Genomic DNA, 16,097 nt, shown 5'->3' with positions numbered 1-16,097 from the left:
TACATTATTGTTTATTATATTTTTATTAATATCTATGAGACTGAAAAATACATTATTCTGCATATTATGGAAGCCTTTGTTAGTTTACATAATAGGGATATTGAAAAAATGTATATGGAGAAGTTAAATTCCTTGTGTGTTTTTTTGGCTTTACTGCCTCAGTAATTTGCCACACATATTGATATACCTTCTGCTCCAACTTCTACTGACTTCTGCCCCAACTCATACTGACCCGTTACCAAAACTGAAGAAAAATTCTCTAGGTAGCATGTACATAGTTATAGGAATAGGACAGGTCTTGAGTTCAAAGCAAATTGTTGATTAAAACATATCCCAATAATACTAAAACAGTTAATGTTTGAATCAATTTACATTCATTATTATGTGCCCCAATTTGGATGCTATATTATATTATTTTGTGGACAACAGCAATCCTTATGATCTTACTGTAGGTATTTTCACCAAACCACTACCCAGGTTCTGAACAGAGGAGACAAGGTACTGAAGTTAAAGTTATAAGTTCTCTGAGTAAAGATGGTATAAGTGGGCTTGAACCCCTTCCTTTTCCCAGTGGAAAGTGACTTTTTTATGTGAATGCTTTCAGAGCAGTTATAAAATGTGTAAGTTCTCACATCACTTAAAGCATCCTGTCTTGTTTTAACTAAAGCCATCAGACATCTGAAAACTGAAGTTGAGTGGCAAGAGATCTTGGCCAAAGTGAAAGAGGAGGAGGAAGAGCCATTACCATCTTACTTATTTAAGGTAAAAACAAAAATGTTGTAGATAGGTACTTATCTTCTCACAGTAGAGTAAAGCAATATGGGGGGCGGCAAAGCATATAATAACCCCTGGTGTCAGTGAGAGTGCTGTGATGCCTGAAGGAGGGAAGAGGTTTGAAGGCTAGCTGGAGTGATGATCGTCCTTTTTTCCTAAAAGTAGTCTAGGTTTTTTCCTGAAGAGCTCTTAAAGCATTTTGAGTCTTTTCTTTTCTACTCTTAACTACATAGCCTTGACTTGTTGTAAAATAAACTTGTTTTTCCTCTGTATGACCCTCGTGTTCAGAATGTAGAGAGTAAGAGTGCTTCCTTTGGGGTTTTTTTCCCTAAATAATTTTTTCCAGGCTGGGAAGACAATTATAGGATTAGATTATTTACCAGAAGCTGGACAGTTCCATTATTTTAATTAAGAGTAGTATTCAGCTATATATGAGTATAAAAATAATGTGCAGATACTATATTTTATTCACTCTTGGCATTTGCATTTCAGGATAAACAAGCGATTGGCACTCATTCATTCTCTGTAAATATGAAATTGGAAGCTGTGGATCCCTGGTCTCCTTTTGGGATCTCTCCTGCTACAATTGTTAAGGTAAAATGGAGGCAACTCTCTTGGTAAGAATTCTCGTCAGGGTGACTGGTTTAGGAAATTGGTAGTGTTTTAATCTTCAAACTCCACTAATCCAACCCATTGTTTCTCCTAAGCTGTGAGGCTAGAATTAGTTCTGTGCACATTTTACATTTGTAATGTCTGGTTCTTTGTGGCCCATTCCTTTGTCAGAGCTTGGTTGCCCCAGCTAACCAAAGCCTGGGCACCAGAGTAGTGGGGTGCACATTCTTTGGGGCAGGCCTAGCTGTACATAACTATAGAGGAGATTTGAGCGGCAGGTAGCCCACGGTATCTGGAAAGTTTGGAGGCAGGCAGTGTCATCAGTGTCCAGCCAGGTGCAGGGCTCGTTGGGCGAGCAGATGTGTGAGGAACAGTTGATTAGTGTCACAAGATCTGCCAGTAGGATTGCTCCAGCCATGGATTCCAGATTCAGACTTTAATCTTTTGGAAGACTGACAAAAGCGAGGTTCTTGTTAGAAGTAACCACAAGAACTGGGCAGGTTGTCAAGGCCCAGTTACTCAGTAACTAGAACTGAGGCATAAGGTAGAGGATTTCTTTCTTCAGAGTAGAGCAGAAGCCCATTTACTGAAAGTAGAAACAAAAGTCAAATGTGACAAGAGGAATAGTTATGTGGACACTGAATCGTCTGACCTGTTGAGATTTAAATTTTCCTCACCTTAGAAGAAGATTATTCTTAGAACCAGAAGGGGGCTTCCCTGCTGGCACAGTGGTTAAGAATCCACCTGCCAAGGCAGGGGACACGGGTTTGAACCCTGGTCTGGGAATATCCCACATGCCACGGAGCAACTAAGCCCGTGTGCCACAACTACTGAGCCTGTGCTCTAGAGCCCACGAGCCACAGCTACTGAAGCCCATGCGCCTAGAGCCCATGCTCTGCAACAAGAAAAGCCACCACAGTGAGAGGCCCATGCACTGCAACAAAGAGTAGCCCCCACTTGCCGCAACTAGAGAAAGCCTGCGTGCAGCAACAAGACCCAACACAACCAAAAATAAATAAAACAAAATAAATAAATTTATTTTTTTTAAAAAAGAGTAACTTCACAAAAGGAGGGGGAAAAAAAGAACAAGAAGGGATTCTGAACCTGCAGTGGGATCAGAAGGTCCTTTCTGGAGTTGAAGGGTAGGTGGTAAGGAGCCAGGGGAGTTTCATAAAACCTTCTCTTTGGCATTTGAAACTAGGCTAGGGTCTGATCTAATAAACTGGTGTAGTTGACTCCTCACTGAGCCTGAACTAAGCTTGTTTGGAGCTCAACAACTTGGATTTAAATCTACGTTCTGTTTCTTCCTGTCAGTGTAACATGGAGCAGGTTATTTAACTGCTTTTTAAACTCAGTTTCTTTTTCTGCAAAATGGGGTTGATAATGGTACCTCGTTAGAGTGTTAGGAAGATTAAAGCTGAATTAATACAAAAAAAGCATTTAAACAGCGCCTGACACAGAGATAACATTTACTGAGTGCTTAGTAGTAGTATTAAAAAACACTTAATGTTACTATTAATGTGGCCATTAACTTTTGTAACATGTTCAGCTCTGCCAAGGAAATGACGCGTGTGTGTGTGTACACGCGTGCATAAACATACACGTATTGGGATTGAAATATATACACTACCACGTGTAAAACAGCTAGTGGGAACCTTCTGTATAGCGCAGGGAGCTCAGCTCGGTGCTCTGTGGTGACCTAGATGGGTGGGACGGGTGGGAGGGAGGTCCCAGAGGGAGGGGGTATATGTATACATATAGCTGATTGACTTCGTTGTACAGCAGGAACTAGCACAACATTGTAAAGCAGCTATACCCCAATTAAAAAAAAATTTGTCTATTTTATGTGTTAAATCATACATACAGGTTTTTGATGAGAAGTATTTTCTGGTGGAAATGGATGATTTGCGACCAGAGAATCGTGCACAGCGATCCTTCGTGTGTCATGCTGACAGTCCTGGTATTTTCCCTGTGCAGTGGGGTCTGAAGAATGGTTTACACATCAGTCCCCCTCCTGGTGTGTATTCATTCTTTTCTGATTTGTTTGCTTCGAAATGAGATTTATCAGATGGCTTTACCTGGATCTTTTGTCCCCCTCTCTCCTCACACCCAATCCTGTCCTTAATGTTTTGGGGGCCCAAGACAAGAGTAAACAAAGACCTAGATTCCAGTATCTACATATTTAAAAGTTATAAATTAAGCTTAAAAACTAGTAAATAGGGGGCCTCCCTGGTGGCGCAAGTGGTTGAGAGTCCGCCTGCCGATGCAGGGGATACGGGTTCGTGCCCCGGTCTGGGAGGATCCCATATGCTGCGGAGCGGCTGGGCCCGTGAGCCATGGCCGCTGAGCCTGCGCGTCCGGAGCCTGCGCGTCCGGAGCCTGTGCTCCGCAACGGGGGAGGCCACAACAGTGAGAGGCCCGCATACCGCAAAAAAGAAAAAAAAAAAAAAAAAAAAAAAAACTAGTAAATAGGGACTTACCTGGTGGCACAGTGGTTAGGACTCTGCGCTCCCAATGCAGGGGGCCGGGGTTCAATCCCTGGTCAGGGAACTAGATTGCACACGCATGCCACAACTAAGGAGCTGGCGAGCCACAACTAAGGAGCCCACCTGCCACAACTAAGACAGGTGCAACCAAATAAATAAATAAATATTTTTTTAAAAAACCAAAAAACTAGGGCTTCCCTGGTGATGCAGTGGTTGAGAGTCCGCCTGCCAATGCAGGGGACACGGGTTCATGCCCCGGTCCGGGAAGATCTCACATGCCACAGAGCGGCTAGGCCCGTGAGCCATGGCCACTGAGCCTGCCCGTCCAGAGCCTGTGCTCCGCAACGGGAGAGGCCACAACAGTGAGAGGCCCGCGTACCGCAAAAAAAAAAAAAAAACTAGTAAAGTATGTCCTACTACCTTGATAAATATCTTCATAACATCCTGGGGTTCCATGCAGCTTCCTTAGTTCATTCCATCTGTGTCTGCTGGGAGGCAACAGGGGTGAGGGTAGGATGCAATGAGTCTTGGGAGCTGATTTATGAGAAGAGGCCTTAGAGCCAGAATTAGGAGGTAGATTACTGATTTTTAGGTTTCTGGGCCTCCTCTTAGAGGGAGACTCTTTGGACCTCAGAGGGAGATTTATGGTCAAAAGTAGAACTCAGGCTGTAAGTAGGAAGGTAGCAGCTCATTTTCCTCATGTTTGCAACTTTGCAAAATTTAATCTTTGACCCTTTAATCAAGGTTACTAAATATGACTTATTTGAGCTGAAATTTTAGGTATTTTTTTAACTTAGAGTATCTGGAAGTGTAAGGTGTTTATCTGATTTTTATGTCAGCAAATCAGATTATTTGACTGGCCGTGTATATACTTTATTGGTAAGCTCTTAGTAAAACATAGCTTCACTTTCTAAATGGTGACTGCTGGAACACTGGGCTGGAAGTGCTCTTTTCTGTTAATAAGAGTCACAGACTCTGAATCTTTGTTTTCTGTTCAGCCTTCATTCATCCAACAAACATTTTGTAGAATGTTTGCTTTGAGCCGGGCATTGGACTTGTCACGGGGGAAACAAAAGTGAGAATGGTAGTTCCTTCAATGAGTAAATAGGGGAAAACAGTAACAGAACCCCCCACGTTCTCCCTCATCAGTGAACAGATGGTGGGAGTGCCTGCCTGGTGGTGATGGTTGGGGGGACATACCTACAGGAGCAAGTTCTTGCTTTGCAGGAAGCTCTGAACATCCCAAGTTCCTTCTCCTGCCCGCTGCCATTACATGAGAAGAAAAAAAAATTTATTAAAGATACCACCTCTCTCAGCATTGTTGTAGACAACTCAGCTGTCTTTGTGAATATCAATAGAAGGAAAGTAGTGGATTATGTAAAAATGGTAGATAATTTACTGTCAGGAATTGAGGGGGAGGCAGAGAGAACATGGTGCCAGTCTGAGGTGGGCAGAGGAGGTGACTGCAGGGGCTGTTTGGCTGTAGGCTGGTGTACTCTTGAGTAGCCTGCTCTGTGCCTGTGGGACATTGAGCTCTGGGGAGCGGAGGTGAGCTCAGACACGGCGGGGCAGCCGGACTCAGTCCAGCTCCTTGCACAGAGCCGGTGCCATCAGGATGTCAGGTTAGAGGGGCTTCTGCCAAGAACCTGTAGACTTAAGTGGGGAATTAAGCTCAGCTTTTTTCCTGAAATGAATTCATGATTCAGCTTATAGAGCACTGAGACTCTATAGAACACGAATCTGAAACCTGTGCTGGGAATATTAGTAGTTGCTAAGACATGTTTAAGGGAATAGCTTTGCGAAAGAAAGAAGTCTTCACTGATTAAATAGTGCTCTAGGTTGTTTGTTGCCTCTTTTCCTTTAGACCCTGGGTCTCTCTCCTTTAGAGACTGGATTTATTAGCACAAATCAAATTCAGTCATAACTGTCTTAAATTCTTTTGGTAAATTGTCAACAACTAATCATATAAAATATTGTTCAAATAAATGCCTAATTTGAAGTGTGAGTTTAAAAATTTATCCAGAGTTGCTCTATTTTATAAAATTAATACTTTGGATTTAATAGGGTGTTTTTTCCCCTCTCTAAAATGATCAAAGTCCTCAAATTAGCAAAATTAGAAGTTGTGGGTGGACACCTGGCAGAGTGGCAAAGCCAGGCAGGCACGTGAGGTGTGAATCATTGCTCTTTTGTCCCTACCTAGGCTACCCAGGCCAGGACTTTGATTGGGCCGACTACCTCAAACAGTGTGGTGCTGAAGCTGCTCCCCAGAGGTGCTTCCCTCCGGTGAGAATCCTGTCCCCTCAGGGCCACTGCTTCGGGGCTGCTGGGGACTGCTGTGCTTCCCTTGCTGTAATGATGTTTACTCTGAAGCCAGTTCTCTCATGCACCCCCAAAACGCCTCTTGTTGATTGTAATAAAATTGTCCAAGGAAAATTTCATTTGCTGCGGAAGTTAATTTGTTAATTTAATTAGCTTAACAGTTTATCAATTTGGTTTTTTTTATTAGCTGAAATCATGTGAATTTAAAATTTTAGTTTATGATTTGTTTTGATGGTCCATTAATATGAAAAAATGATGAAATATTAAGGAGAGAAAATTATTAAACTTATTTATGATTTACAAAGCCAAACAGCAGTAAAAAGCTTAGAACATAAAACAACAGTTTCCTGCTCTGTCCCTTTCCATGGCTTCCCTTCCCAGAAGTATTCACTTCCTATTCTTCTCACTGTTTGTTATTCTTATATTTATACTTCCTCACTTATAATTCGCTGCTATCTTTTGAGTTAATTTTAGATGTGTCTCTCAATTCTATATTACGGTAAGTGAGTAATCTAGCTATTTTACCTTACCTTTCTCCTCTGTCTTACCTATCTCCTCTTCCTATTAGAGTGATAATACAATTCTTGGTTAAGTCTGAATTTGAGTATTTACATTATCATGGGCATTTAGGTGTTACTCACAGATTAGCAGTGTAGTATTTTGTGATTGTTTTCTTCTTTTATTTGTCCTCAAATTAATAATTGCCTTGTTTTTCATAGCCTAGTTTTCTTTGCTTATAATACTAGTTCTTCCCACACCTTCCAGTAGATTCTCAAGACTATTAGCGTATCAGGAAATCTGTCATGTCTAATATATTTTTTTAGAGACACCCCTCTTAGCAACCTCTTTTTAGACAGGTTACTGTCTTGGCTTGCCATGTAGTTTTAATTCTGGAAACTGCTCTGCTGTGTCACCCAAGGAATTGCCTCTCCTTCTTCTTAGGACTTGGGATCCCTGTTATATATATCTCATGGCCTCTTCTTTTTTGGTTTATTCCCTTGTTTTGATGGAGCCTGTCTCTCAGTAGCTTCCTGAAATGGGATGCAAGAGATGTGTTAGTAGACTTCTGGTGTTTGAAAATATGTTCACTCTACTAACTTGACTGATCGTTTGGCTCAATGTGGAATTTTAGAATGGAAGTTATTTCACTTTAGAATTTTGAAAACCTCCGTTGTTTTCTACCTTATAGTGTTGGTATTGAGAAGTTGAAAGCCATTCTTATTCTTGATCTTTCATATATGACCTGCCCTTTTCTCTATCCCTGGAAGGTTATAGAGTCTCTTTTGTCACTCCCTTTCAGTGTCAAGCCATGGCTTGGCCTGTCTTCACCCATGTGCTGGAGCGTGGAGAGCAAATTCTCTCTGGAAACTTGCGCCTCTCTGTGCTGGGAAGTTCCCTTGGATCTCTTCTTTGATTTCCTTTTCTTTTTCTCTCTTCTCCTTCTGGAATTCTCATTTTGGTGGCCTTCTGGACCAGGCCTCCAATTCTGCCGCACCCTCCCCACCCCCACTGCTTTTCCTGTTTCTTAGGGGGTTTTTTTTGCTTTGCTTGCTGGAAGATTTCCTAAACTTTATCTTTCAACCCTTATTTTGAGTTTTTAATTTTTGATATCACATTTTTAATTTTTAAAAACTATTTCTGAATATTTTTAATAACATACTGTTCTTATTTTAAAGATGCAATAGTTTTTCTCATCTTTCAGAGGATGTTAATTACCCCCACCTTTTGTGAGTTTTCTTCTTGCATAATCTGTTTTCTCCAAGTTGCTTGTTTTGTCTGTTTTGGTCTCTAGCTTTCATATATTTAGATATCTGGTAATTCCTTGGTGGAATTTGCTTGCTTATATTTAAGAAATGGGAGACTAAAAGAAAAAGCTGACTGGAAGCTCTGAGCATGTGGGTGGGGCTTGTCAACCTTGAACTTCCCTATTGGGTAAGATCTGTCTGGCCATTTGTTGGGGAAACCTAAATCCATATCTTCATGTGTTCCTTCTTGTGCTTCATATTGCCACAAGAGGTCTCTTCCATTTGCTTGCATGGAGGGTAGAAGCAGGGACTGGGCCTCAGCATTCCACATGCTAATCTCTGTTCTGGACAGCATGCATGCCCTCAATAGTTCCTGTGTCCTCCTGCCCAGGGATCTGATGTTTTACCCTCTGGAGGATAAATCTTATCTTCTGTAGGAGGGGAAGGGACAGTTACCCTGGGGTGTAGGATGGAGGAGTTACTCTAGGATTAACTGTTACTTGGAAAGTTCTCTCAGATGAGCACGTGAGTTAATACTGAGTATGTATTTGATTAATTTATCTTCTAGTCAATTTCTGAGCATGAATTTAAGGAGAACATGAAGCTTGAGGCAGTGAACCCTCTTCTCCCTGAAGAAGTGTGCGTTGCCACCATTACTGCAGTGAGAGGCTCCTACCTGTGGCTCCAGTTGGAGGGTAAGCGTCAACACCCCTGAGAAGCCTTCGTCTGACCACTCTTCTTTGCCTTCCTGTTTACCCCTGTAATGTGGCTTGTTAAACTTAATTGATTAGCTAAATAGGGGTCTTGTTCAGAGACTTCTAATTTGTAATGTAGGACTCTGAGCTAAAAATTCATCTTCCTGTCCTTGACCTTCAAATTTTAGGGAATGAATACGAATAAAAGCCTTCACTTATATGGGCCCCTGTTTCCTTGAATGGAAAAATACAGGTTAAATAGCATATATTTTGATGTGACCAAAATACATGAGCGTGAGCATTAGTAACTAGCTTATTCGAGAGATTATATTTTGGTTGCCCCCAACCAGTAGAACCAAAAAGTATGTAAAATTGAAAAGATATATTATGCTAAAAGTAATATTCAGTGATGGGACAGGTTTGTGGACAGAAAGTAGTATGTGAGTACTCAGCATTACAGCTAACTATGCCTGGGTTTCTTTTTATTCACTACTGAATAGTCAGACTCGGTACTTACTGTTGTTCCCGGTTTGTAGAATCGGCCTTTAACATAGGTGTCATGGACAGCATTGGATGTACATGTTTATGCAACCTCTGCTGAGCAACTTTGTTTACATCACTTTCTGATTTGAGCCCACCAATCTAACTTCTGGTTTGTTCCTGAGTACCAGAAGTAATGTTTTTATTGAGTAGAACTATAACGTTTGCCTTTTATTTTCCAGTTATTTCATGGAATTGATGACCATATTTGTCAACCATCTGAATGATATTACTGGTAGTTCTAGGTGCTTATTTGCTGTTCCCTAACTAAGGGTCACCCTGTACATTGACTACCTGTTTTGGTCTTTATACAGTTACGCTTGGGGGACAGTTTGCTTTTTCTCTTAATGTTTGTCACACATGAAAAAGTATGACTTCTGTGTAAAGGGAACTTGCTTAAGAGACTTTGTGTCTGTATTATTGCAACAGTAGAACACTGTCTACTAGAACATTGTCTAGAAAGTAGTTTATGAAGAAAGCTATTTAATAGTCTTTAAAAATTTTTTTTAAATCTAAACAGGTTCTAAGAAACCCATACCTGAATTTATTGTGAATGTGGAATCCATGCATATATTTCCTTTGGGCTGGTGTGAAACCAATGGCCATCCCCTCAGCACTCCTCGCCGAGCACGAGGTAGCTGTCTATTTCTGGGTCAAAGGATTGATTGTTAAATAATTTGCTGTGTGGCTGTTACCAAGTAGGATGAATCTGGACATTTCAGAGAAAAATAAAATGATATTCTGGTTATCCATTTCTGCATAGGAAATCATTCATTGCAACAAAACATTTATTATCTCACATTTTCTGTAGGTCAGGAATCTGACACAACTTAGCTGGGACCTCTGGATCTGAGTCTCTGGTGGGGCTGCATTCAGAGTGTCAGCAGGGCTCTTGTTATCTCAAGGCCCAACTGGGGGAGGATCTGCTCCCAAGTTTACTCAGATGGTTGTGGGCAGGAATTCATTTCCTTGTGGGCTCTTGGACTGAGGGCCTCAGTTCCTTGTTGACTGTCAGTTGGAGGCTTCCCTCAGTTTCTTGTCATGTGGACCACTTTGTGGGGGAGCTCACAGCACAGGAGTTGGCTTCCATCAGAGCCAGCAAGCAAGAGAGTGAGAGATTGAGCAAGACACAGTCCCCATGTTTTGTAACCTAATCTTAAAGTGATCCCCCCCCAACTTTTAAAAACAGCTTTATTGAGAGATATTTATATACCATAAAATTTTCTCCTTTAAAGTACAGTTGACCCTTGAACAATGTGGGTTTGAACTGTGTGGGTCTACTTGTATGTGGATTTGTTTCAATAAATACGTACTGCAGTACTACATGACCCCTGGATGGTTGAATCCGCGGATGCAGAACTGCACATACGGAGGGTGGAATGTAAAGTTATACATGGATCTTCGACTGCTTGGGGGTTGGCACTCCAACCCCTGCATTGTTCAAGGGTCACCTATATTTAAAACCTAGTTCTGAGGGCTTCCCTGGCGGCGCAGTGGTTGAGAGTCCGCCTGCCGATGCAGGGGACGTGGGTTCGTGCCCCAGTCCGGGAAGATTCCACATGCCGCGGAGCGACTGGGCCCGTGAGCCATGGCCGCTGAGCCTGCGCGTCCGGAGCCTGTGCTCTGCAACGGGAGAGGCCACAGCAGTGAGAGGCCCGTGTACCGCAAAAAAAAAAAAACCCTAGATCTGTGTTTTTTTAACTAGCAAGTACTATAAGTATTGCTATGTCTTTATACAGAAACCAAAAATAATATTTTTAAGCCTCCCTGGGGCAGCCAACTTCTATGAATATTTTCTGGGGGGAAATAAAATGGTGTAGCTGCTTTGGAAAACAATCTGGCAGTTCCTTGAAGTGTTAAATATAGAGCTCTATACTCATGAGAAATGAAAACATATATCCACATAAAAACTTATACACAAGTGTACATCGTGGAACCAATCCAAATGTCCATCAACTGATGCATAGATAAACAAATGTGGTATCTCCACACCATGGAATAGTATTCAGAAATATAAAGGAATGAGGTGTTAGCATACACCACAACTTGGATGAACTCTGAGAACATGATGCTAAGTAAAAGAAGCCAGTCACGAAAGAGCACATGTTGTATGATTCCATTTATGATTTAACAAGCAAATCTAGAGAGAGGAAAAGTAGATTAGTAGTTACCTAGAGCTCGGGGATGGTTAAGTGGAGAGGTGATTGCTAAGGGGTACGGAGTTTCTTTTTGAGATGATAAAAATATTCTTGAATTGACTGTGGTAATAATTGCCCAACTATGTGAATACAATAAAGACCAGTGAACTGTGTATGCCCTCCATGTATGTGGGGGATTGGTTCTGGGACCTGCCATGGATACCAACATCTGCAGATGCACAAGTCCCATAGTTGGCCCTCTGTCTCTAACTGCAGACTGTGTAGTACTATAGTATTTACTGTTGAAAAAAATCCACATATATTCAGACCCATGTTGTTCAAAGGCCAGCTGTAAGCTAAAGTTAGCTTAATGCATATGTAACTTTTCCTTTGTCTTCTTATTTTTCTTGACATTTGTATTTTTTTTTCTTTGTACAGTACACAAACAGAGGAAAGTTGCAGTGGTTCAACCAGAAAAACAGTAAGTGATAGTATGTTTGAATAGTTGACATTTGAAAGTTAGATATCTAGAAGAAGAAATAACTATTTCAGAGAGTATATCTCCTCATATATTGTTTTCTCAGATGGAAGCATAATCCTTTAATTCAGCTTTTGATAGTTTATATACTTCTCCTTACAATATGAGCATTTCCTAAAGTGGCATTATATATAAAAGGGTACAATGCATTCTCAAGATGTTCCCCAAATTGAATTTTCTTTGGTGTTTAGACCCTGAAGACATTTGAATAAGAGAGGAAATAGAGTCTCTATGCTGGTATTTGTTAAGGAAAACCAAAAATTATAAATCAGGTTATGATTTGTCACAGTGAAAAGAACTTGAGGTAGAAAACAACAACTCTACAAGAAAAGTCACACTCAGAGGAGTACTTCTGTCTCCCATTAAGAAGCCCTTTGGGACTTCCCTGGTGGTCCAGTGGTTAAGACTCTGCACTCCCAATGCAAGGGACCCGGTTTCGATCCCTAGTTAGGGAACTAGATCCCGCATGCCACAGCAAAGATCCCGCACGCAGCAACGAAGATCCCACGTGCCACAGCTAAGACCCAGTGCAGCCAAGTAAATAAATAAATATTTTTTTAAAAAGCCCTTTGTAGCATTCCTTCATACACACTGTTGAAAAGCAAAGAATTAGTGGTGCCTTTAAAATACAAGGGATTCTGTGTGCATGCGTATTTTTAAAAATTGGGTTTTCAATTCTGTCTTAGCTCAGGCTGCCAGAACAAAATACCAGAGACTGGTGGCTTAAACAACAGAAATGTATTTCTCACAGTTCTGGAGGCTGGAAGTCTAAGATCAGGTACCAGCCTGATTTGGTTCTTGGTCAAGGCTGTCTTCCTAGCTTGCAGATAGCCATCTTCACGCTGTGTCCTCACATGGCAGGAGCGAGGAGGAAGGGAGTTCTTTCTTTCTTGTTCTTCTTATGAGGCCACTGATCCTATTGGGTTAGAGCCCCACCCTTATTTACTGCCTAAAAGACCTATGTCCAAACACACTCACATGGGGTGGGGGTGGAATTAGGGCTTCAACATATGAATTTAAGAGAACACAATTCAGTCTGTAGCAAATCCTGTATAATTTATAGCTGCTTTCGTGGCTTTGTGAGTAATAAAACTGACAATTGAGATGGAGAGAAAGGCTGCAGCATTCTAACCCAGCTAGAGGACTGAGAAAGCAATGACAAAAAAACTGGCTTTGGAGTCTTCCTTGACTTAGTCATCAAGACTGATCCAAAGGTTTAGTCAGGAAGTATTCTGAAAAGATAAATTAGCCTTTTTCAGTGATTGCTGCATATGGTGTAATTCTGGTTTTGTAATTTGTCTTTAATTTTGAAACTGATAGGAGGAAACAGACCCTATATAAAAATGCTTCTGTTCTTCATCTATTAAAAAAACAAGTACAGATCTTCCTCGATTTATAATGGGATTATGTCCCAATAAACCCACCTTAAGTTGAAAATATCATAAGTTGAAAGTGCATTTAACACACCTAACCTACCAAACATCGTAGCTTAGCCTACCTTAAATGTGCTCAGGACACTTATACATTAACCTTCAGTTGGGCAAAATCATCTACCACAAAGAATACTCATGTGATTTATTGACTACTGTATTGAAAGCAGAAAACAGAAAGGTTGTAAGTGTATTGATTGTTTACCCTGTGATCTCCTGCCTCACTGGGTTGCTGCCCAGGAACGTGGATTGTACTGCATATCACTAGCCAGGGAAAAGATCAAAATTCAAAGTATGGTTTCTGCTGAATGCATATTGCTCTTGCACTGTCATTAAGTGGAAATATCGTTAAGTCAAACCACTGTAAATTGGGGACCATCTGTAGTTTACTTGTGGTTTAAGAATCCAACAAGGAATTCTATAATTTGTTGCTCACATGAATGCAGGTTCATTGGAACATGCAGTATCACAGCACTGTCTACAGACTGTTGTCCCCTTAGAACATGTCCATAGTTTTTAAAACAATTGCTGTTTCTAAAAAAAGTACAATTGAGGAAGCACCTTTTGTTACCAATTTTGCAATCTGCCACATTTGTTTTCTTCTTAGATTTGAAGGAAACTAATCCTCACACTTTACTGATCTTAGGAATTATCTCATTATTTTGTTGTGTTTTCTTGATGCAGAATACCATGCTCAAGGACTGTCCATGAGGGTCTGAAGAATCAGGAGCTGAGCTCCACAGACTCAGGTATAAGTGCATGCAATCTTAGGGAAAAGATGACCTTTAGCTTCTTTTAAGGGACTATATCTAAAAATAACTTAGTAAACAATACCTTTGATTTATGGGATGTAGCTTTATAGAGGGGTCTTTTAATTGTGATTTTAAAGAGTTATAATTGTCTAAGATATATTTAGTTTAATAATTATCTTTAGGCTGGTATTTCTGTCCATTATAAATGGACATTATAATATTTTAGCCATTATTTACTGATCACTTGTCAGTGTTAAAGGCTCTGGAGGTCAATATATCATCCCTGAGTTTAAATAAAGAAACTTAAGCTTTTCAGATCGTGCTCTTTTTTTAAACTGGGTGGTTGAGAGATAGATATTTATTCTTCTTTAAAATCTTTTTATGATATACACACTTTGTATATATATTTTGCAATTAAAAACAAAACAAAACACTGAAAAAGAGATTATTCCAGAGGCAATGCCTGATAAATTAGACAAGGATCCCTGCTGGAGGCCCAAGCCTTTTGACCAAGGCTCCTTGGAACTACTCTTGACACCCCTTTGCTGGTTGTATAATGCTTAGCATCTTGGTTCTGTGTGTTTTAGCACAGATTAGGCATTTGGGTGGTATTTAGTAAATGCTTAGAAAAGAAAGGAAATCAAAGCTCAAAGAGGTCACACAACTTACAGTAGAAGGGTCAGAAATGGAACTCAAATTTTTCTCAAGTTCAAAACCTGCACTTTTGTCTCTTCTACCCACTGCCTTTTCATAGCATCATTTATACATAGAGGATCAGGGCTGCATGATTCCTTATTTTTGACATGTTACTGACCATTCTAATGCCTACTAAAACTAAAGAATTAAGACATTAATATCTCATGTGACCATAGCCAAAATGTGTTTGCTTTGGATTTTGTCATATTTCAAGTTACCTTGGAAACAGAGCCTGAGACTCTGATATTTGCATGCAGGAGTTTCATTGAGGAGTGCTTTTTGAAGCACTCCTGGGAAGGGTAAAAGATGCAGGACTGGGCAGAGGGAGAAGTTGAGTCACAGTGCAGTTATAACAGAAGTCTTTTCCAGTCCCACAGGGAGCCTTGGAGCTGGCATAGCCACTGAGTGTCCCTCAGTGGTGTGTCCCAAGAGGTGTGGTGGCCACACCCTTGTACTCCCTCATTGGTCAGTTATTGGAAGTGAGCTGCTTCTCCCTCCCCACCTCACAAAGGGTGGGACCTTGGGCAAGGTAGCTCTCTCCTAATGAGGGACAGTCTGGACTGAGAGATATTCCAGGATAGACTCACAACTGAGAGCTGTAAACTCCCAACATTCCCAGCAGCAGGGAGCATCCCCTGAGGGGATCTGGGTGACAGAGTTCAAATGGAGAAGTGGGCACCGACATGCTGACCACTATGCTAAGACTGGGTTCTTAATTAGAGAATGAACACAGTGTACTTAAGGGTGCTGTCAACACTGGGCAGTGTACACGCGCGTTTCCTTTTGATTAACAGGGCAGAAGAGCTTTCTTTGCTTTATATGAGAATGGAAAATGTTTTAGTGTCCTTGAATTTTTTTACATTTAGTAGCTGAATTGCCAACTACTCATATGAAGGGATTAAAAAAAACTTATATTGGAGTACAGTATTCATACAGAAAAATAGTTGAAGAGAGGGGTCTCTAGGCCTAGTTATACCCCGTAATACCTAAAGAATTTAGAGATGTGGTCACAGAATGTTTTTATCCCTTGGAGGAATCGCAGCGATGGGTGGGCTCCCACATCACCAAAGGCTACCAGCATACTAGTTTGGTAGTTTTAAGGGGACAAACTGTAGTTCTGGATAATATTCACCATCACTGTCTAGAAATATTCTAGAATCGATTATTGAGTCATTGATCTTCAGAAGTCATCATGAGTTCTTGAAGTAAATCCTCCACTTCCTGTAGCGATAGAAGCGTGGTGCTCTGGAACAATGTTGCATTAACCAGGAGTTAATCTGCAGTAAGGATGTTGTTGATCTCAGCAGAGTGATAGCTCTGTAATAGACTTGTTGTAAGTATAAGGTATTTCACACTCAGACAGTATGTTAAA

The 16,097-nt window shown here is 40.8% G+C and overlaps 1 protein-coding gene across 2 annotated transcripts in view; it reads left to right on the top strand.

The window, feature by feature from the left end:
- SFMBT1 (Scm like with four mbt domains 1) overlaps positions 1-16,097 on the top strand; it is a 126,378-nt gene that overhangs the window by 99,969 nt on the left and 10,312 nt on the right. For both annotated transcript variants that reach the window (XM_060110226.1, XM_060110225.1), the window contains exons 7-14: positions 668-762; positions 1,267-1,368; positions 3,253-3,403; positions 6,073-6,155; positions 8,505-8,631; positions 9,692-9,805; positions 11,748-11,790; positions 13,962-14,026. In XM_060110226.1, the coding sequence (XP_059966209.1) occupies positions 668-762; positions 1,267-1,368; positions 3,253-3,403; positions 6,073-6,155; positions 8,505-8,631; positions 9,692-9,805; positions 11,748-11,790; positions 13,962-14,026 (780 nt within the window). The remainder of the gene's footprint in view (positions 1-667; positions 763-1,266; positions 1,369-3,252; positions 3,404-6,072; positions 6,156-8,504; positions 8,632-9,691; positions 9,806-11,747; positions 11,791-13,961; positions 14,027-16,097) is intronic.

This window comes from Mesoplodon densirostris, chromosome 10 (assembly GCF_025265405.1).
Source record: "Mesoplodon densirostris isolate mMesDen1 chromosome 10, mMesDen1 primary haplotype, whole genome shotgun sequence".
Taxonomy (NCBI): domain Eukaryota; kingdom Metazoa; phylum Chordata; class Mammalia; order Artiodactyla; family Ziphiidae; genus Mesoplodon; species Mesoplodon densirostris.
This window is presented reverse-complemented; position numbering and strand designations above follow the sequence as displayed.